The 22,535-nt window shown below is 54.4% G+C and overlaps 2 protein-coding genes across 7 annotated transcripts in view; both read left to right on the forward strand.

The window, feature by feature from the left end:
- Positions 1-780: 780 nt before the first annotated feature.
- On the forward strand, positions 781-1,629 carry LOC123942224. Its single transcript, XM_046006100.1, has one exon. It carries the CDS (start codon positions 781-783, stop codon positions 1,627-1,629), a length of 849 nt encoding a protein of 282 aa, XP_045862056.1.
- A 10,175-nt stretch (positions 1,630-11,804) lies between these two features.
- Positions 11,805-22,535, forward strand: part of HSPG2 (heparan sulfate proteoglycan 2) — a 98,893-nt gene continuing 88,162 nt past the window's right edge. For all 6 annotated transcript variants that reach the window (XM_046000418.1, XM_046000454.1, XM_046000426.1 and 3 more), the window contains exon 1: positions 11,805-11,955. In XM_046000418.1, the coding sequence (XP_045856374.1) occupies positions 11,893-11,955 (63 nt within the window). In that variant the 5' untranslated portion in view covers positions 11,805-11,892. The remainder of the gene's footprint in view (positions 11,956-22,535) is intronic.

Genomic DNA, 22,535 nt, shown 5'->3' on the forward strand with positions numbered 1-22,535 from the left:
ACTGTGAGGGGAGCCAAGTCACCCCGACATAGCACAGTCTTTCAGAGGTCACCAGACACACCCAAGATAGTACCTTGCCCCCACCACTTACAAGCTGTGGAATCTGAGGCAAGTCATTTCACCTCTCTGAGACTGAGTTTCCCCATCTGTCAACCAGGAATAGAATAGTGACCACTTTCTTGATTCATAGCAACAATTCCATGCAAGACACAAGCCCATGGCCAGGCACCGAGAGAATACCTATAGTATTTCATCACTTCCCGGATACACTTTTTTTTTTTTTTTTTTTTTTTTTAGTATCAGGTGTGTTGTGCTCTTGGTGATTAGCAACTTAATATTACCTGGAAAGAAGGTGTCTGTCTCTCTCGGTGCTTGGAATTTCCCCATTAGAGATTCAGTTCTTGGCTTTTGTGGTCTTCTGGAATCCTGGCTTAAAAGGCAAATCGGAATTTCAGAATATGGGCGAGAGCTAAACGAACAAGCAGATGGCCCCACTTTTCCCTAAGGGTCCTCTGGCCTCATTAGTTCTCAGGGTCTTGCCTTCTGAAGAATAGGATGTCTGTTTTCCGATTTCAAAATCCCTGGGCCCAGGTGGGGAAGGAAGAGTGGGCGAAGGGTGGTGTTGGGGAGGCAGAGGGAACACGGGCGAGAAAGCCTGCAGGGAAGGGGCAGGGAGCTGAGCGGAGCTCACCCAGCTGTCTTCACCAGGCCCAGGTAGCCAGGTTCCGGGGGAGCTCACAGCAGGTCAACGCCACAAAGCTCATTTGCCCAGCGGGGATGATGTCTGGACGCCTGGTGAGCCGTTCCAACACTTCCAGACGCCTGAACCATGCCAACAACCTGTCCTCCTCAGCCCAGACTCCGGGCTGGCCCCACGGCCCCACCGTGACGCGGGCCAACAGTCTCAAACGCCCCCGCACCCCGAGTGGCTCGGAGTTCAGCAGGTGCAGCAGCCCCTCTGAGCAGTCCGACAGCCCAGGCTCCCCCAGACTTCCAGTGAGGAAAATCTGCATGGGCCGCCCTTACAACTCTAAGTGTGTAGAGACCAGCCACCTCGCGAACCGCCCCAAGGCGTCCAGGAGGCCCGCTTGCCGCGGCAGCCCCGGCTGCCTGCTCTGTACGGATCGCCCCTCGGGTCCCTATAGCCCCACCTTCCTGGACCAACTCATCAAAGGCATCAACTACCTTGACAGATCCACCAATGCCATTTATACCCACTGCCCCAAGTCATCCCTGAGCCTGCCGAGGCTTGCGGCGAGCTACCTAGAGCGCGCCGCCAACTCCATCCACCTGGACAGCCCAGACCACTCCTTCCCCCACAGTTACTCCACCCCCGTCACCAGCGTGGCTGCCTCCAACCACTGCACCAGCACGAGCATGGTGCCGTCCACCAGGGGTGCCAACGCCCTGCGGTGCTTGGATGACTCTGCCAATACCAGCTGCCCACGCCGGCTTCAGAGCCCGAGACTCGTGCCTGAGCTGCCCCAGAGGCCGGGCACAAAGCTGCCCGAGCTGCCCTTGTTCAGCAACGGGATCTTTTCCTTAGGCCGTCTGCCCAAGTTCTGGGAGGCAATCCGCTCGGGCTGGAGAGCCCCCGAGCCCATCTCCAAACCCTGTAGCTGGTGGTAACATCGACCGTGAAATGGGTACACGTCCACCATGCCGCAGTTGTAGAAAATAAATTGTGGCAACATGCTCCTTCCTCGGCTCTGCTGGGGGCCGGGGTGGGGGCACCTGTTTAGATCGGATGTTAGAAACTCAAGGAGGACTTAGAGGGCCAGGAAGGTAGAAGTTCACGGGTGAATGGGGCTGGGTGGAGAGGAAATACTTGGTCTAAACCCAGCTCTCTGACGGGTTGTTGGTTTTTCAAGAGAAGCCAGGAATCTCATTTTTAGATGCTAACAACAAATTCAAAAATGTCATAGCGCTCTGTCGACTGAAGAAAAATCCTGGCAGGTGGGATGTAAAGCCCACAGGCCTCAGTTTGGAATCTCTGGTTTATATCTTGAGTGGGTCAACGGGAGTTTCCCCATGGGAAGAAATAGACTAGTGATTCATTCCCAATCCCTACTCCTCTTCTGATCTCAGGATTGCCGGTTGGGGTTGATTTCAGCACTGCCCAATGTGAGTAGACACGATGACGGTGATGGATCGTTACAGCAGAACCTCCTACAGCACTAACGATGCAGCAGTCACTGTTCTAAACGCATTTCATGTATTTCTCTAAGGATGTGGTTTCAATGACCAAGGATTCGGGTGGATGCAGAGAAACCCTTTAGGATGGTGAGTGGGAGAGAGCCAGGGATGGTTGCCTCTGGAGAGACTGCCCTTCCTGGGAAATCTCTGAAAAAGGTTCTGTCCAGGCCAAAGGAGGGCTGGAAGGTCAGAGTGAGGACGTCCCAGGTTTCTCACAGCACATGTCTGAGAAAATGTTCCCTGGGCTACCAAGGGCTCCAAACCTTCAGAGACTGAACTGATTTGGGTGCTGAGAAGTCAGGCTACAAGGCACCCAGCTCTCCACCATCCCGCTGGCTAAGGGACGGTGGAGACTGGAATTCTAGCCTGGTTCTACCACTAGCCTACCGTGGGACCCTGGATATCTCACTTTCTCTCCCCAGGCCTGTTTTTCCTTCTGTAAATGAGTAGCGTAGTTTTGAGGGGCTCTAAGAAGCCCAGACTCTGATATTTCTGAGTCTGTCCTCCTAGACCCAAGCCAGGCCTGGGCTGAGAATCGAGAGTGTCCCCCTACTCCCTTGGCCCTCAAGAACTCAGGCCTCCTGAGTCCTGAGCCAGCTTCCCATTTCAGGCCTCAGGACAATTTCTGTGTGGCTCTGAACTTCAGGCCCAGGCCCTTCTTGTCAGAGCTTTCCTGTCTCCTTGGAAATATGAGGGCCAATGGCAGGTCAGAGTGTGGAACGGGGCTGACCTTGAAATAATGCAGAACCTGCAGTTCCACAAGATTCCATGACTCTTGGAGGGAGTGGCCTGCTCTGGCCCAGCTCTGTGGCCAAACAGAGAAAGTGGGAAGCCTGACTATCCCTACCATGAGGTCACCATAGCCGTCCCAGGAGAGGAGGAAGGAAGGGGTTATGGAACCTTTAGTTTACTGAACTCTCCCCTCCCCCCACTTCTATTTCATCTCTGGAGAACAGGGGATACTTCCCTGGGTCCAAAACTCAGCAGTGTAACATATTCCTTTCCTTGTTTCTTGTATCCCTTTCCTCCTGAGGGAGAAGACCTTGGCCTTTGTCTGGTAGGTTCTCAGTTCTCCAAGAGACCCATTCCCCACGTGAACATTTGTAGGAATACAGCTTATTAGAATCCGCTTTGGCCCGACTCAAGAGAGGGTGCCCTGGTTCCCAAATCCTCTGTCTGGCCACTCAAAGCCATCCCCTTCCTGCTCTAGGTCCATATTTGCATAAGATTTATCCCTGACTCTCCTGGAGATGCCCACCTCGAAAACACTTTAATTCCCCCTAATCAGAGTGTAAGATCCTTGTCTAGGACACTGCTCTTAAGGTCTCCGGTGTCTAGCTCAATTCTGGCTCACAACAGGAGCTCAGTTAGTGATTACAGGGCCGTGTGCCTCAATAGTTGCTCAGCGGTGGTAACTAGTATTGCCTGGAGGATAGTTAGACTGTCTGCCAGGCAATGACTGTTTAATAACTATTCATGATGGTGGCCAACATTTATTAAGCTCTTAACTATACACCAGACATTGTTTTAAGTGCTTTCTATGTATCGACTCATTTAATCCCCACATGAATCCTTCAAGGAAGGTATTGTTGTCCCTATTGTATGGATGAGAAAGCTGAGGCAGAGAGGTCGGGCATACATGATGAGGACAGAGATGATTACAGTGCATCCAACACAGCGGCTCTTCCAAAGCTGGATGGCAGAGTCATCCTAGACCATTACATACACAGTAGGTGCTCAATAATGACTAGAACGTCGTGCAAGTAGTAGGTGCTTTGCCGATGTGCACTGTGGATGCCCAGTGGATGGTAAATATCCTTGCCGAGCCCCATACATAGTCAGCGCTCAAATGAAGTTTGACCATCGGGGGGTGGGGGCTGGATGTACATGCAAGCAACAGGATCTCTGTGTTTGGCCCCCCAAATTGCTTTTTTTTCCTTAGTATTTATTTACTTGGCTACTCACGGTTCCCAAGTCCCTTGCAGCAGTCAATTAGCCCAAGTCCAGAGAAAATAAAGCTCGTAGCTGGAGCAGATGCTCTGTTCCACGTGGCCACACAGAGGCCACAGGAAGGCTTCCATGTCCACTGTTCAAGCCATGCATCTGTAAAGTCCACGTAAAAGGAAGCGGCATGCTGGCGACAGAACAGTGCCATGGCCCTAGTGTGCCGTCCGGCTTGTGTAGACAAGAAGCTAGGCGTCCCCGCAGCTGGGGGGGGGGGGGGCGGAAAGTCCTTCACGCCTGCACGCGTACCTCCTCATTTCTCAAGCACCCACACTAGGTTCCAGGCATGCCGCCAAGGCCTGAAACACAGGCTCTCAGCCCTCTCTGCTCCCTACGAGGCTAAGTTTTAGCACCCTGTTTTGCAGAGGGGGAAACTGAGGCTCAGAGGGAAAAAAGTGACATGTTCAACCTCCTCCAGCGGGCACGGAGCAGAGGAGGGATTCCAAACCAGGGATCTGACCCTCAGCCAATGTCTTTCCTCTCCTGATCTCTTTTTTCCTTAGTATTTATTGAATGGACTCCAAGAGAAAGAGAGGTAAACTTTGGTATCCAAAATATGCAGTAAATTAGACAAAGCAAGGGTGGTGTTTAACTCCAGGGGTTGGGCTGCCCCTCAACACCAGTGTTCTGAACACAGTAGTGTTAACCTGGTATATGTTCTTTCTGGGAAATAAGAAATGAAGGGAGAAATTTCCTCAAAGGTCACCCGTGGTCTCCATTGCCCAATCCACTGGTCCCTGCACCGTTGGGTCACACTGGGGATAGGTACGTGACATTAGAATTATTTTTGTATGTGTAAAAAAGATCTGGCGTAGCCCTTTTCAAACAGATAATTTGATACCACCATTCTATGATTCCAGAAAACACACGCGTATTGCCAAGGTGCACGTTGGAGCAACACACCATCCTCCTCCCAACTCTCACTCCCCCACCCACCTTTCCGCATCTCTGAACCTTATGAACCTCACTCTCCACCCTCTAGCCTTCCCCACCCCCTACCCCATTCCCCAGGCCCACCTTACCCCTCACTGTCTTCTCTGTCTGCCCCTGACGGGTTCTGCTGATTCTACATAGGGAGCAGAAAACTAGGAGAGGGAGATCCCTTCTCCTCCCACAACTACACCCACATTGCCCTCTTTTAAGGTGAAATCTCAGTAGAAGCAAAGAGCCTCAGACGTGTGCCGTGCCTGAGTTGGTACCACCATTTTTGGCAAACTTAACAGCCTCCTGGGCCCCTCCCAACAGGGCAGGAATTTATCGTGAACAATTGAACAAAGCCGGGAACTCGGAGGGAGAAGGCACAGGACATTCCAAAAGGATTTCTCTCAAGCTCCCAAAGACAACATGTGGGAACACTGCAGAAACCTCATAACCTAGCAAAGAAAAGCATGAAAGGGATGGAAAATCTGCGCAGAAGGAAGGGCCGTTCGGGCTGGAGGAAGGAACAAGGGGCGACAGGTCAGGAGGCCAGGGTGGGAGGCCTGCCTCTGTGCCACTCATGACCCTCTTTCTGGCCTCAGATCTGTGGTCCTTAAAAACTGAGGGAACCACAGAAGAAAACACACGGATGCATACATATCCGTTCGCAGCAAGGCTTTATTAGTCACAATGACCTGGAAACAGGCCAAATACCCAACAACAAGATAGGGTTGATGAACTATGGGGTGTTGAGGAGACATAATACCAAATAATTATTGGAACTCTGATGGGCAAAGTCGATAGGAGTGTCAAAGGAGCCAACCCACCAATTGCTCACAGTTTCCATCCATAATCAAGACCGTGCAGCCCGTACGTGTGTCTGTCCACAGCTTCCAATATGGAGCCCGTATGACAAGAAAAAATTAGTCAGCTGAGTGAAATGGGGCGCTTACCCATACAGCTAATTTACGAGCAAGTTTCTTATCTCATCTTGGACTGCTAATAAACAGTTTGTGACTCACGGAGCCACAGAGCCATTTGTAAGTAGCCCTGGTCTTTCCTGACACACAGAACCCTGTTTCTGAAAAGACTGTTAGGCAGGAGAAGCAAGACATGAACTGGTACCCATAACGGTGATCCCTTGAGGTAAAATGCACGCGTGGACAGTAACGAAGGAAGAGAAATGAGGCTTCAGGGAGCACCAGCTCCGGGTCCTGCACAGAAGTCTTCTTTCTATAGCTGAAGCAAGAGTTCGTGGGCAGGAATGTGGGGGGAGGGAGGGGTGTATGGAAGCCGTAAGAACTCCAGCCAAGCTGGAGGAGGGATAGCATGAGTGACAAATTCAAATTATAGAGACCATTTATGGTCAGCTCAGGAGCGAGCTCAGAGGCCGTATTTGCAAAGCATGTTATGAGAAATACCCGTCTTGTGAGATGTTAAATGATTTTTTTTCATAAAAACAAATGGGCTCCTTTCTCAAGTATCTTGAGGAATGCTGGATTAAAAAGAGTTGGCCAGGCGACTTGACTGGAGGCCTGCTCAGGAACTTTCCTGTGTCGGTGGCCCTTGAGATGGCCAAAGTGTACGGAAGAGCACAGAGTCCCCAAACTCCTTGAGCAAGGGAAGCGCTTATCTGAAGAAGCATCTCAGAGGGCAGGCAGTCCATGAGGCTACAGGGTGGGAATCCTGCCCCAGGGCCTGGGCCCCAGGGTGAGAGTTCAGTGAGAAAGTGATTGATAACCACAGTGGGTTGGGGAGTGAGATATCTAGAAAGGGCAGAGGGACCCAATCCAAGGCTATTTTCATAAAAAAGTCACACTTCTGCTTAGGGGGAATCAGAATTGGATGTGGTGGAGAATGTGGGTTCCAGAGTCAGATAGATACACGTGGATCTGAATCCTGGCCCTACCTCCTACTGACTGACTGTGTGTGATCTAGGCCAGCCAGTTCATGCTCCGCGGGCCCCAGTTTCCTTGTCTAGAAAAGGGCCCTAACAATATACTCTCACTTGCCAACTCCCCACAAGGATGCGGGGGTCATCAAAGGAAATTCAGTGTTGATCCAACAACGAGGGGAATTTATCTGCCCCAAGTACAAACCAAAAGGGGGACATTTACATCTTTTTTTTTTTTTTTAAGATTGTATTCGTTTATTTGACAGAGAGATCACAAGCAGGCAGAGAGGCAGGCAGAGAGAGAGAGGAGGAAGCAGGCTCCCTGCTGAGCAGAAATCCTGATGTGGGGTTTGATCCCAGGACCCTGAGATCATGACCTGAGCTAAAGGCAGAGACTTAACCCACTGAGCCACCCAGGCGCCCCAGACATTTACATCTTAAGCCATGCTTGAATCAACTTGGTCTTCCATTCAAGTGAAACTATTCCAATGCCAGCTCTCTGCCAGGCACTATGCCCTTCACAGGGGATGTAGCTGGGAACAAGACAGAAGCCAGACCATCACACTCCCTGCCTTTATTAGGCCTCATAATATATTTTTTAAAGATTTTGTTTATTGGGGCACCTGGGTGGCTCAGTGGGTTAAGCCGCTGCCTTCGGCTCAGGTCATGATCTCAGGGTCCTGGGATCGAGCCCCGCATTGGGCTCTCTGCTCAGCAGGGAGCCTGCTTCCTCCTCTCTCTCTCTGCCTGCCTCTCTGACTACTTGTGATCTCTCTCTGTCAAATAAATAAATAAAATCTTTAAAAAAAAAGATTTTGTTTATTTATTTAAGAGAGAGAGAGTGCACAAGAGTGAGGGGGGGCAGAGGGAGGGGGAGGAGCAGACTCCCAGCTGAGCAGGAAGCCCGATGCAGGACTCCATCCCAGGACCCTGGGATCATGACCTGAGGAGAAGGCAGACACTTCACCGACTGAGCGACCTCGGCACCCCAGGCCTCACAATATTAAACAATCTTCCAATGTATTGCAATTGTAAAAATGTTGAAAGAGAAGCTTGGGGGAGGTAGGTTGTGGGAAAGTACAATAGGGGACATGACCTAGGCTGGGCGGGCAGTGAAGTCTCCTGTGGTGGCATAATCTTGGAACTAAATGCCAGAAGATAGTAGGATGAAGGGGGGTGGTTGGATACAGGGTGGGAAAAACACTCGAGGAGAAGGAAAAACATGTGGAGAGACCAGGCTGGGGGACAGATGTGGCTAGAGAAATGGGTGGGACTATATCTTGCCGGGCCTGGAGGGTCCTCTCCCTCTCCACAAGAACTTCTGCTGTCTGCTTAGACGTGTGTCCTCTTCTTCACATCACCTCCAAGTTTCCTCTCCTCCCTCTCCACTCCCTTTCAGTACCAATTTTCCCATTCCACATTCTCACCCAGGGATATATCCTGACCCTGCCAGCATCTGTTTGCCCACATAGGCACTGGAAACTTTGTACAAAATAGGTGTTTATTTCATAATTAAATAAATATAAGTCCACAGCGAGCCCATACGGTGCCACCTTCACTCAAATAAACAAAAGGTCCCGCCCCCCCCCCCCTCCGCTGGGGACAGATAGAGTCCCAAAGCGGAGGCCCACTTGGCTGCATACCTTTGTTCAGTGAACAACCTGCCCAACCATTCACTGCAGCTCTGAAGGAAGGAAGGAAGGAAAAGAAGGAAGGAAGGAAGGAAAGGAGGAAGGAAGGGGTGAGAAGCCCTAAAGCAGAGAGAAGGATGCAGTGGAAGGCAGGAAAAGCTGAGTCCTGGCAATTTTGGAGTGGCAAACAAGATGACCCACAAACTCCAGCTACTGGTTCCAGAAGGCACCCAACTCCTGTTTCATAGAAGCCAGACCGCTTGGCTGCTCCAACCTACCCAAACTCTTGTTGTCTCTCCTTATCTAAGGCACCTTGGGCAAGACTTGAATTGTTTCTCTCCAAGAGGATGACGAGCACCCTGAGCTATGAGTATGCACAGCACGATTTACAGGCGCCTCCGAGACTCAGCAAAGCCTCCTTGCCCCTGCTTCTCTTCGAAGCCATATGAGGAGATAGCCAGGCCCTAGACAAAGCAACTTGAGAACATTTACTAAAGATATCAAGGACTGCAAAAGAAAACAGAGCTGGCCAAATCCCTTAGTGGGAAGGAAAGGATGCAGAATAAATAGGCCGGTGACCAGTCCTCAGGGTGGGGTTCCTCTGGAAGGCTTTCTAGACAGGCCATATTTTCCTGCCCTCTGTGTCAGCCCAACTCCTTCCAGTCTCCAGTCTTCAGCTTTACCATCTCTCTCTCCCCGACCTCTTTTAGTAAGTGAGACGTATAGCTCGGCTTTAGCCTTGACCAGACATCTACAAAGGGCTGCTTGTTCCCCTTTTCCCTTTGCTCATGAGCAAATCATCCAAGAAGCCAAAGCTCTGGGACTTAAAGGGCCCGAGGTGGGGAAAAGACACCAAGGCAGCTCACAAAATGTGATTTGTCACGGATGCTGACCCTCCGCAGACAGGCAAGCCCTCGGAAAAACCCTGCCACCGAGGCTGGCCACCTGCCAGCACTGAAGTCAGTGAAGTTTTGCAGGCTTCTTCCCCAGAATGGGCGTTCCCCCAGCTCCGGGCTGTACTCACTGGCCAGACTGGAGATCTGTGGGGCGAAGGCTGCATCTAGCCTTCAGGTTAGAAACAACACATTCGTACAGGAGTCGCTCCTCCATTAGACCAGAGCCCCCGGAAGGCAAAGTGTGTCCCCCTCTTCAGTGTAGGCACTCACCCAGAGACAACAGTAGGAGAAATGGTACCTTTCATTGTGTGCTTCCTATGTGCCTGAAACTGATCTTTAAAAAATAAAATAAAATAAACATATTAATTCATTTTAGCCCTCAGCAACACTGTGAGAGAGGTCTTAGTATGATTCTTCTTTTCCTATTTTCTAGATGATGAAACTGAGGCATCAGAAGGTTGACTAATTTGCTCAAGGTTGCACCGCGAGGCGGTGGAGGCAGGATTCTCCATCAGACTGAGAACAATGTGGGGACAGGGGGACAGGGACTATATCCTGCCCCTTGCCTCCACCAGATTAAGGTTCACTCAGGAAAAGAAGGAAGGCTTCTTCCTTTTAATATCAGACCTCCCTCTTCTGTCCCACCTCTATATCCCTGTTGGGAGCTGTAACAGCGGTAACAGCCCTTACTCAGTGGTGTGCCTGGCATCTGGCTTGTGGCTGGCGAATTCCCCCTTACAGCTCTGAGCTGGTCTCCCAGAAATATGGCCCACAGGGTGAGGAACCCAATCTTTTGGGGATAAAGCATCTATCTGAGGTGGGGGTCAGGATGCCAGCATTCTCTCCATCCCCCCGGTGCCTGGATGGGAGACCACAGAGTGCCGGGAGCTTGCAGGCCACTATCACAGGGAACACGCCTTCCGGAGCCCAGCCTGGTGCCACCCAGTTAGCTGGGCATTTCCTTCTGTCCACAGCTCACCTCACTTCTGGCCTCAAACCCAGCCCTGAGTCTCTGGAACCTAGCAACTCTCACAGGAAACAATGGAAATGTCAGTTTTTATTTTCCCTCTGTCATTACTCAAAAGGTCTTCCTCTAAGCTACATGCACACACGCACACACACGCTGGTTTCTCTCCACCCATCAGCCTGGGTTGCTCTGGAAATTTTCAGGCGGAAGGGAGACCTGAGCACAGGCGGAGAGGCCCAGTGTCATGGCCAAGGATGCTGTCTGTGGGTGTGTGTCAGATCATACAGGACTGGGATTTACCACCCAAGCATCTGCGTCTGGGCCTGCGTGTGCGAGCTGTGTGTCTCTGCACCCCTCTCCCCGGGCTCTGATTTATGTCAATCCAAATTGGTCTGTGAGTGGTTTATGGAGAAAATGGTGTGTGTGAGGGGCAATTCAGTTCACTCTCGAGTGCCCACTGTAAGGCGCTGTGGTTAGTGCAGGAGAAAATGTGAAAAAGACAGGCCATCGTGTGCGTGAGCAAATGATGTTGGCTTGTGTGTGAACCGGGAGTGCCTGTGCAGAATTTGTGTGTGAAAACACGTCCTGACGCTTTGAGTCTGGGGTTCACGTTTGTGAGTCTGTGTAAAAATGCGAATTGGAACATGAGCAGCAGCTTGTGTGAAAGTCGTGCCCGCTGTGTCACCTGCAGGGTGACACTTTTTAAGATTGATCAAGTGTGCGTCTGAGTGGGAGAAGTCTGTCGCTGTGCGCAGGTTGGGAGTGAGGACGCAAGTGCGAAGGGTCGTAGGGGGAACAGCGTGGCATATGCGTGTGTGTATGTGTGTGTGCGTCCCCAGGTGCGCAGTGTGCAGGCTGCGTGTTTGAAAGCGTGGGGAGCTGTCACGGCCCGAGTGAAAAGTCACGTTGCGCGGTGTGAAAAGGGGTGAGAGCGAGTTTGGGGGTCCGTGCAGGGGTCGCGTGCTGGGGGAGGGGCGGTGGGGCTCGCGCTTAGGGCCCCGGTCCCGTCCCATCCCACACTCCAGGCCGGGTTTGGCGGGAAGCCGGGCTGGGCCGCGGCCCGCGCCGAGGGGGCTGGGGGCCCAGACAAAGGCCCAGTTGGCTGCGCGGCCGGCTCGGGCTCCGGCTAGCGGCGCCCGCGGTCCGGGGGCGGCCCGGGGTTGGGGCCTGGCGCCGCGGGGCGGGGCGGTTCGGGGGCGGGACCCGGTTCCCGGGGGCGGGGCGGACGGCCGCGGGGGCGGGGCGGACGGCCGCGAGGGCGGGGCGGGCCGCGGGAGGGGTGGGGGCGGCGGGAGCGGGCCGCGCCGTCCCGAGGATTCCGCAGGCTGGCGAGCGGGCGGCTGCGGGCTGACGCCGAGGGAGAGAGCGAGCAGAGCCGGCCGGGCCATGGGACAGCGGGCGGCGGGCGCGCTGCTGCTGGCGCTGCTGCTGCACGGGCGGCTGCTCGCGGTGAGTGTGCGGGGCCGGGGGCGGGGGGTGGGTGGTGGAGGGCGGGAGCGCCCCGGGCCCCGCTCGCTGCGCCAGCCAACTTGGTTGGGACTCTGGCCCGGGATGGGGGCGCCTGCCAGGGACCCCGGGCGGGCACAGGCTGGCGCCACACTCCGCCGTGGGATTGTCCCGAGAGGCGCCCGGGGAAACCTGCGTGGGGCCGGGGGCGGGGCTGCGTGAGAGCCCGTGGGTCGCCCGGCCACGTTGCTGAGTCTCCAATCGCGCTAGGCATGGCCCGGCCTGCCATTCCTGGGGACCAGGCGGAGAAACTTCGAGCAGGGCGGGAACTTGGCGGAGCAAGGGCACCCTTTTCTGTGCCAGCTTGGAAAGGGGGCACTCAGTGGTGATGGGGAGACTATCAATCCTCACCGGAACTTTACCAGCCCATCTGGCCCCTTTGGGAGCTAGTCACCGGGCAGGCACAAGTAAAATCCATTCTGGACACAACTGAGGTTTGTGTGGAACACCCACGGGCCCCGGAGCCCTACAGCCCAGGACTTGAATCCATCGGGGCTCCTCACCGAGTAGCTATGTGACCTCGGGCAAGCCCAAAGGGAACTCAAAATGCACCGTCTGGAAGTGTATACAGCTGGAAGCTGGTTGGCAGGACGGCATGGAAGGCGGTGGAAGTGCCTGGTACTGGACCTCGGTCTGTTTCCTAGCTTTTCTCTTCTGGGGTCCTCAGGTGCAGGGGCAGGCCTGCCACTACAGCCCACTTCCCTGCTCTGAGCTTGGATGGGCCCGTGCAGAGAAAAGGAATGCTTGGCCAGGAGAGGCTCTGAGGACCTGAGTGAACTCGAGAAGGGCGGGGCAGGGTCCGTGGGCAGGCAGCTGGTGGCAGATGTGGGTGGGGGCACATCTGAGGAGCTGGGCCTGCCCTGGCGAACCACAGGGCCTCCCCCACCCTCTTTGAGGTGGTCCTAGGCAGTCCCTGTCCCTGCCCCCTGCCCCCCACCCCCTTCTCGGAGCCAAGAAAGGGACTTTTCTCTAAGCCAGTGTTTACCCAGTGACTGAATCCCTGTCCTCGCCTGGCTAGTTCTGTCTCACCTCTGCCCTCCTGAGTCACTCCTGAACCCCCACCCCGGACCTGACCCCTCAGCTCTCTCACCCCGCCCACCTAGAACTTCTCCTCCCCACTCCCCATCTGCACAGGTTCCTTAATCTCCTCTCTCAACCTCTCACCCCAGCACGTCCCTTTGTCCTGTTGCTTCCCAGTCTTGATCCAAACTTGATCTTTACTTTTCCAAAAAGTAGGCACCAACGTAACACATGGGATGTCTTCCTTTTCTGGAACTCCCCCAGCTCTGCCCCCCTGCTGAGGGGCTCCAGGATGCTGGGTCCTACCATGGCTAGAGTGAGGAGGCGGGCGAAGTTATTTGCTGTGTGCAGGAGGAATCTCCACAGAAATTCCAGATTGCAGCCAATCATCTCACTCACTCATTCATTCAACATATCTTCATTGAGCAGCATTCCATGACAGTCAGTGGGAGTTTGGGGGTTCATTCATTCAGCAGACAGTGCTAAGCACCTACTGTGTACCATGCATCTGGCACTGCGCTAAGGGCTGGGGCTTATGGGTGAGCAAGAACAGACCCTGTCTTTGCTTTCCCAGAACTGAGATGGGTAAACAGGCAGTTCCAATCCTGTGGGATTATAGTCTCCTCAGCAACCACACCGAGGTCTTCACTGTCCCACCCCTGGCTAATGATGGAGAGCTGGAAAGAGCTTGGACCCAAGAAGTCTGGATCCCAGCTCTGTAATTTTCTAGCCTGTAATCTGAGGCCATTTCTTTTTCATGGCCTCAGTTTCCACATCTGTAAAATGGGGTAAGAAGTTTATTACACATTTTCAATGACATCAAATTCCCAGCGCAGTGCCCTAGCAAGCCTTGGGCTCTTCCTCACCCACTGTCCTTTATCTTTTCCGTCCTTTGGTTCACATCCACACAAGAAGAAGGTAAGGTGGTCCTTAGGGAGCTCAAGACCTCACTGGGGGCAGGAGACAGAGGAAGCAGTGGTCTGTGATTAAGTGTGGGAGTAATTTCAGTTCAGAGGAGGTGGAGAGGCTTGCTGGGGGTGGGGGCCAGGCCTGGGTGACTCAGTGCCTGCCTTGGCCTGCTGATCCCTTTTCTTCCTGCTGGGGCCTTAGCCCTTCCTTTCTTGGGGCCAGCCCTGCCAGGAGACAGGAATCCGGAGAGGGCTGCCATGATTACGGTGTTTTTAGGGCTGAGGAGGGAAGTCACTGAGATACCTGTTTCCTGCCCCGGCTGGGTTTCCGCACTAGGGAGGCTGTGGGCGGATGGGGGAAATGGAGGAGCTGGAGGAGCCTCCCCTTCCCTCAGGGGCAGCACTATCTCAGCCCTCCCCTGGACATAACTGGCTGCCCTGCCCACCCCCCTGCCTCCCAGGCCCCAGCCCCTCTTGCTCTAGACCTGGTTGGGGTAGGGTATGCTTGTGAGTGTGCCTTGGGACTTCTGGAGGGAGGGCCTTAGGCCATAGAGGGAGATGGAGGTTGGAAGGGGCAGAGATGGACCCCCCCCCCATACACTAGGCCCAGCTCCCTATGTCTGGGGAATAGTGGCCCCCACCTGGCTTGGCCCGGGCCTGTTCTCAGGCTCAGCGCAGGCATGTTGGGATCTGTGGATCTGAGGCACAGCTGGGGAAAGAGGGTTGGAAGGAAGGTGGCAGAAGATGACTGGGTTCAGAGCTTGGAGTGCTAGGGAGGGAGGTCTTGGGGTGCCAGGCCAGATGATGATAAAATAATATGGACAGTTCACATTTATTGAGTGCCCACTGTTTGTAGGCACAAAGTTTCTCAGCAAATTCTTGCATGCCATTCCCCTACTCAGATCCTCCCTGCATTCCCCCTGTTGCTCATGATCAGACTCAAGCCCCTGACCTAATATAGCCCACAAGGCCCTTTGGGATCCAGCCTCCCCCGCTCCCTCTCAAAATCTCTTCTCTTGCCAACTTTCCCTTTGTTTACTCACTCTAGCTACACTGGTCTTTGTTTCTCGAATATGCCAAACACACTCCCACCCCAGGGCCTTTGCATCTGCTGTTCCTTCTACCCAGAATGTTTGTCCCTCGAATATCTACCCTCTGCCTCCGTTAAGTCCCAGACTACTCTGCCCAACATTCTCCATCCCCTTAGACTGCTTTTTTTTTTTCTTGTTGCTATCTGAAAGTATTTGTTTACTTATTTATCTCTCCCCCTCACCCCCCACCAATTTAAGCTCCACGAGAGCAGGACCTTATGTGTTCTTGTTCGCTGCTGCTGTACCTTTAGCATCTGGCAGGTAGTAAGTGCTTGGTTAATGTATCTGTTGAATGCATTAACCCATAGCTCCTGATATGGTCCCCATTCTCTAAGCAGAGGACATCGAGGCACAGAGAGATTACATAACTCACCAGTGGCTCACAGACACACATCCTTGGTGGTACTGTGAGCCAGGCTTTGAAGGCAGACAAAGCTCTCCTTGCCACTCTGCCTCGTATCCCACTTGCTTATAGCTATAGCTCTAAATATTGGTAAAACTCTTGTCACTCATGTTGCTAAAAGTAAGAACTCAGGTCTGAGGTCGTACAGAAGCTACTCTCAGACAAGGAATATCTGGGCCTGGCTTCAGGGACAAAGGTGCTCCGGATGGGTATGCCTTGTCCATCCAGCCTCCTAGGGATGCCTGTCCTGGAGGGAACCTAGAAAGACCTAACTCCAGGGTGGCTATTTGTGGGATCACCTGTTTATTTGTAGTTTTGTTAGTTAATTTCCTCATTGAATATTCCCTGAGATCCTATGGACAGTTGAATTAATCCTAGGACTTTCAGGCCCAAGGGGGCCAGGCCGGACCACACCCTGTGTGGGGTGTGAGGGGGAAGAAAGTTCAGCCGGGGTCCATGGAGCCCTCACTGGGTTCCCCTGGTTGTTCCCTGGGGGCTCAAGGTTTAGGGTGAGTCTGCAGAGGCTCCAAGGCTACTTGGCCTTGTGGGGATACTCTCAGGATGGGGAGTGGGAAGGGGCGCCCAAGATGTGGAGAGATACAGAGCCATGATTCAGAGGCCACTGGGAGGCCAGACATGTAGATTCTGGACCCTTTACCACTTGGGATGTGTGGGAAGGGCTCTCAGCTCTGGCCCCTGGCCCCCCTCCCCAGTCCATCCCAGCTGGAGATGTCAGGCTGGAGAACGAATGGGTGAACTTGTCTCCATCCCCCAGCAGCTTCCCAAGGATAGGGTGAGCACAGTGCCCTCTCCTCCCAGGGCCCACCCTGGCCTTGCCCCCAACTCCCTTCTTCCAGGAAGAGGGAGGTTGGGCTGAAGATCCTAGCCCTGCTGGAATGTTCCCCCACCCCAAGCCTTGGCCTCTTTAGCCTTGCTGCCCCCTCCTCCTCCCAGGGCCCAGCATGGGCCTGCTGGCCGCCCTAACGCCCAGAGCTGGCTGACTGAAACCTAGAAGAATGTGTGGAACTCACTTCGCGGGGAGCCGCCAGCCTCACTGCTGGCGTTGGGTTGGGTCCATGTCAATAGTGGCCTTGAGAGGGGAGTGGCTTGTGGCTGCTGGGGGTGGCTGGGCTATGGGCATCATCACGAAAGCCCGAAAGCCCTGAGAACAAGGCGGCTCTTTGAGGCCTGGGAATGTGGGGCCTTCAAGTGTCAGCCGCCCCCAGAACCCACCCTCCCCTGTTTTCCCCACGCCTGCGTGTGCCACGGTTGCAGTTACCTTAGAGCATCCCAGTGGCATCCCTGAGGTGTCCTTAGGAGAGCTCCTGGCTACCTACCAGACAGAGCCCTTTCCCTGAGGCACGGAGGAGGGCACCCTGTTTCTCTGTTGCTCTGGTTTGTAGGGGGGCATCTGGGGCACAGAGGCCTGTGATGTGTGCTGAATGAATGAATGGATCAACGATGGATGTGATTAAATATTCCATAAGCTAAAGTCCCCTACAGCTGTACATTAGACGTGAAATTCATTCAACAAGTATTTATTGAGTATCTGCTATGTGTCTGACCTTGTTCTAGGTGCTGAGGTCACAGCAGGGAGCAAAAGGTCAAATTCCCTTCCCTCATGTTACTTGCAGTATAGCCCATGCCAGAAGACAGTAATCAATGTCAGATGGTGATAGTGCTCACAAGGAAAGATAAAGCAGGAAAGAGGGTGGAGAGCGCGATGAGGTGTGATGGGGAAGTCAGGAAAAGCCTCTGAGAAGATAATACTTGGACAGAAGCATCTGAAAGAAGTGAGGGTGTGAAACCTACAGGTGCGTAGGGACGGGGCACTCTAGGCAGAGGGAACAGCTAGTGCAAAGGCCCAGGGGTCTCTGGCATATCTGTGGAAAACAAGGAGGCCCATGTGTTTGGAGCAGGGTGAGTGAGAGGGAGCATGGTCCATGTGCTCAGCCTTGGCCATGGGAAGGCCTTTGGATTTGCTTCTGAGTGAGATGAGAGGGCTCTCTAGTTGCTTTGCAGAGAAGAGGATGTGGAGGGTCAAGGGCAAAAGCAAGCAAGCCGCGATCCCAGCCAAAGACAAGGGGAACTCATACCAGGGCGATGGATGTGGGAAGAAGCAGTTGATCCCTGAAGATATTTTGAAGTTAGGGCTGACAGAATTGGCAGATGGCTTGATTGGGTATGGGGTAGGACAGAAAGAGAGGAGTCAGGGAGGTCTCCTCAGTCTGTGGTGTGAGCATCCAGAATTATGGAGCAGACACTAATTAAGATGGAAAAACTCAGGGCACCTGGGTGGCTCAGTGGGTTAAAGCCTCTGCCTTCGGCTCAGGTCATGATTTCAGGGTCCTGGGATCGAGCCCCATATTGGGCTCTCTGCTCAGCAGGGATCCTGCTTCCCCCCCACCACCCCCTGCCTGCAGCCTTTCTGCCTACTTGTGATCTCTGTCTGTCAAATAAATAAATGAAATCTTAAAAAACAAAAAAGGTGGGAAAACTCTGGGAGGCATTGGAGGGGAAGGCCTAGCGATGGGGGCAGCATAGGACTGACTCAGAGCGAGCACAGTCAGCCCCCCACCCCACCCCCTGACCCCCAGCCCGAGCTGAGCCTCTACGCTGGCCTGTGAATTGGGTGCTGGCAGTGGGACGGGGAGTGTCTTGTCACATATGGAGTGGCAGACACGACCCCTTTAGGACCCCACAGCCCAAGCTCATGCTGGGGTATCTATGTGTTTATTTAGGATGTACTGTCTTCCTCCCAGTCTAGCAGGGAAGTTCCATAAAGACATGGACTCAGATTCTGTTCATTGCTCTGTGCCTGGTGCTAGGCCACAGTAGACAGTAGCTGAACATTGATGGAGTGAATATGTGAATGGCCTTGGGAGAAGTCAGCAGGCCCAGAAGGCTGGGCTCCTTGCTGAGGATAGAGAAGGGGCTGCTTTGGCCCCTGGGCAACAGGGGAGGTGTCCTTCCCAGCCTCTGGTCTCTGCGGAGACCTGGAGAATGTGGCATAAGCCGGGGTGCCCGCACTGCTGTCTTCTCCTTGTCAGTTTCCACTCTGGACTCAAAACCCCTTTCTTGGGCACTGCGATCGAGGGAAAGTGTGGGCTCAAAGGGCCCTGCCTTCAAGCCTTAGCTTGGCCCGACCTGGCTGTGTGACCTTTGGTAAGTTGCTTTGTCTGTCTGAGCCTCAGGTCAGAAATAGGGATCATGATGCCCGTTTCCCCAGTATACACGAGACCCTGAAGTTGCACTTTGCTCGGCGTGTGAAGGGAAATAGGTGTTGGACAAATGGTGGCTGTTCTGTGCGAATTGTTCCTGCTGAGGGCAAGGCCAGAGTGATGTTTGACTAAGGGTTCCGAGGGCCCAGCATGCCACACCTTCTCCTGATCAAAACTGCTGCCAGCGACTGACCCAGGATCCTGCATTGGGCTTGTGGAATGAATGACCACGCCGATGAAAGCCGTTGCTTCTCTCCTCTCTCGCACTCCAAGGGCTCTGGATGTAAAAGCCTCTGATCTGTCACTGCCCCCCTTCCCCCACTACAGCCACAGCTGCAGGACAGAGTCCAGCCTTCCACCCTGATTGCTCCTTCCTGCTGGGGGAGCAGGAGGGGGGCACACCCCAGGGTGTGGCCTGGGAAAAGCTCGAGCCTGTGGACGCATTGTCCCCTTCCCAGATGTGTGCAGTTGGTGGGCTCCGAGCAACAAGAGGTGTGGCCAACTAGCTCCCACGGGGGGGCAGAAAGGATGTTGGCGCATCTTAAGGGGCGTGGTGAGGGGACTTCCTGGGACCCCATCCCAGCCCCGTCCTCCTTCAGGCCCGCACTGGAGGAGATAAGACCTTGCCCGGGGAGGTCCCGAGGGATCCTATAGGGTCAGTGGGGCTGCATAGCCCTTACTCTGACCCCTGTGGGCTCTCAGAGAAGCAGCGGGGCAAAGGGAAAGAGATGCACGAGTGTGTGGTAACCCGTGCCTCCACCTTGTGCGTGGGGCTTGGGCTGCTAGGTAGAGACCTGCCCCTTCCCCACGAGGGTGTGTCGTGTCCAGGTGTTTCATTTTCTTGCATCTGGCATCTTTCCCCATCTTTCCCCGAGTCCCAATCTGTGGGGAGTGGGAGGCAGCCTGGGGCTTGGCAGGGGGAGGACTTCAGAGGTGGCCTCGGGTGACCTCACAGATGGTCTCCTGGCATGGGGCTGGGAATTCCCAGCTGCCTCTGGCCCCTTCCCAGCCCACCTCCAGGTCCCTGACCCCACCTCTCCCTTCCCCGCCTTCCCCTGCTCACCCCCAAGGAGCCAGATCTGGCCCCCACCTCCTACTGCTGCTGGCCTCCCCTCCTCACCCCAGCTGACTCATCCCCTCTCCTTGTTTGGCGGTTCCAGTTTTCAAATAGTTGGGAACTGGGATCATGCCTCTTCTTGGATGCCTCGCTGGGCTGGATGGATTGAAGTTCTGGCTTCATAAATCCTGGCCCCAGCGGCCTCTGTCACTTCGCTTTCTCCCTCTCCGGCTGTTTGCCTTCCTGCGACCCTTGGGCCAGAAGAAGAGACCTTGGAGTTTCCTGAGGACAGACCAGGGTCTTCTCTCAGCCCTGGGACCTCCAGGGTCTCCTCCCCAGGGACCCCAGTCACCTAGATCGTCAGCCAGTGCTCAGCGAGCACGCATGTCTTCTCTTGATTAAAAACCGCCTCCTGTCTTAAGCCAAGCCCCGCATGGGGCTCTCTCCCAGCAGGCATTATTGCATATAGTCCTCCCAGAAATCTCAAGGTTGGCATTATTTTTGCCATTTTGTGGAGGGGGAAACTGAGGCACAGCAGGGACATGGCTGGCCCAATTAATCCATCTCGTATGTGGCACAGCTTGAAGTGGGGCCCAGGTTGTCTGCCTCCAAAGCCGTCATCCCTCCCCCTGTAGATCCAGCCGGCTGGTATAGACAGAGGGCAGTCGGGGAGGGCTGGCACAGGCAGGACAGGCTACACGGAGGAGGTGGACTGGGCTGGCCTTGGCAGAGGGTACAGCAAACTGCGTATCTGCCATGTGGGCTTATCTCGTTCCGACTTTGCGGGCTTGGGTGCCTTTTGCCCCTTGGCCTCCATCCCAACTTCGTGATAACATTCCCCCGGGAGATGGATTTGGCTTTCCCTGGGACCAAGACCCCTGGGAACGTGGATCTTTCTCAGTCAGGTCCCAAGCTCCTCATGGGACCTGTGCATTTTGCCATTTGGAATTCAGTGAATTTTGGCCAAACGGGGCTCGCTCGGAATCAGCCTCGTGCCCACCTCCATCCTGGGGACCTGCGTGGAAGATAAGGCACAGACCACATGGCCCATCGGGGAGGCATAATCTACACATAAGTCCCAAACTGAGTCATCTGAGCATCCCTGCACAGTGGAAGATCAGGAATTTTCCCATTCGTTCATTCATTCATTCATTCATTCATTGCCTGAGGACCTACTGTGTGCTAGACATCGCGCTAGGTGTTTTATCTGCGTTGTCAACTTTCCCATGTAGTTGGGATTCTACCTCCTTTTCCCACGAAGAAGCAGCTCTGTGGAGAGCCGTGACTTGCCCAAGATCACACAGCCAGGTGCGGGGGAAGGTGGGAGTGGAGTCCACATCTGTCAGTCCTCCTGGGAGAAGTGAGAGGCAGGGTCCCTCCTCTCCGGGGTCCCTGGGTCTTGGAGAGGCGGGACCCATGAGTCAGAAGTGCCCAGTGCAACTCACAGTGGAGACAGGAACAGGTTGCCAGGGAAGGAAAAGATGGATTTCGTGCCTCGAAGACCTCGTGGAGGCAGCAGGGCCTAAAGAGCCTAGAGGATTTGGCTGGTGGGGGAGGAAGGCATCCGGGGCAGGGGGCCAGAAGTCATCTGTCCCCATTGTCCCTGGATTCACATTGTTGTCAAGTGTGTGGGCAGGAAGGCCCAGGCCTGCTGCTGGAGTCATTAACAGAGGAAAAGAATGAAAGGAAGCCACCAAGCTAGCTAAGGTGACATCCATCTCGGGTCCCCACCCTTCACCTGGCCAGACCAGGAGGCAGGAGGTCAAGGCCCCTGGCTGCCACTTGGCTGCCAGCCAACTGCTGACCCTCTTTCCTGGGCTTGATTTTTCTACCCACAAAATGGATTCCTTTCTTTTTCTTTGCCCCCGCCAACCCAGAGGAGCCGGAGTGTTGAGTTCTTGGAGAAAACCACTGGCTTCCCCTCAAGGGATGGTGGTACGCCATTCTTCAGAGCCTCCCCTGTGACCAGTCCCACATCATCCCTCACTGACACTACCAGCGCCCAGGTGCCAGGCCCTGAACGAGGGAACCAGATGGAGGAGGCGGCTGTCTGCTCCCTTAGACCTCACCTGTCCTTTCCTATGCACCGGAGATCCCTTCTGCAGCGGCCCGCCCGCATGGGTTTCCCTCGGGGACCTGCGGCTGAGCTAAGAACAGGGAGCCGTCAGTGTTTAGTGACTGAGCATTAGCTTTGGGGGTCATGGGACTTCTATACTCCTCCTCGCCCTGCCTGTGTGATCTGGGACAAGTCTCCGACTCCTCTGAGCTTCATGTCCCCTGGAGGCAAAATGGGGCCATTCATTTATCCAGCAAACTTTTATGGAGTGCCAGTCCTAGGCCAGGCCCTGTGTTAGGTATAAACCAGCCGGGGGGGGGGGGGCGGTTGATGGAGCTTTATAGTGTGAGAGGGAGGCCTGCTGGGTGCTGGACTGGTCCATACGAGGTGTGGGCCGGTGGGGAGAGGTGTGCAAGAGCAGGTTTTCACGGCCACGTGGCCTCTGGGAGATGACCTGGAGTCTTTGTGACTTCGTCTAAGCCCGCATTTGTTAGTAGTGACTTCGCAGCCTGTTCTCCTTGTGGGAAGAGGGGACCCGGGGACACGCCCCCCCCGGGCTAGGGCAGGCGAGAAGACCCATAGGGCTGGAGAAGAGAGCAGGCCGGTGTTGTTGGGAGTCTCAGATGAGCTCGTGGGTGTGGAAAATCACCGGGGTTATTTATGCTGAGCCTGATTAATTTAGGAGAAGTGGAAGCCCGGCTGTGGGGCTCTGGGATGTTAGGCTGGACGAAGGGGGTGGGCCTGAAGCTCGAGGCAAAGGGAGGCAG

The sequence above is a fragment of the Meles meles genome, chromosome 1, assembly GCF_922984935.1.
Source record: "Meles meles chromosome 1, mMelMel3.1 paternal haplotype, whole genome shotgun sequence".
In the NCBI taxonomy this organism is placed as follows: Eukaryota; Metazoa; Chordata; class Mammalia; order Carnivora; family Mustelidae; genus Meles; species Meles meles.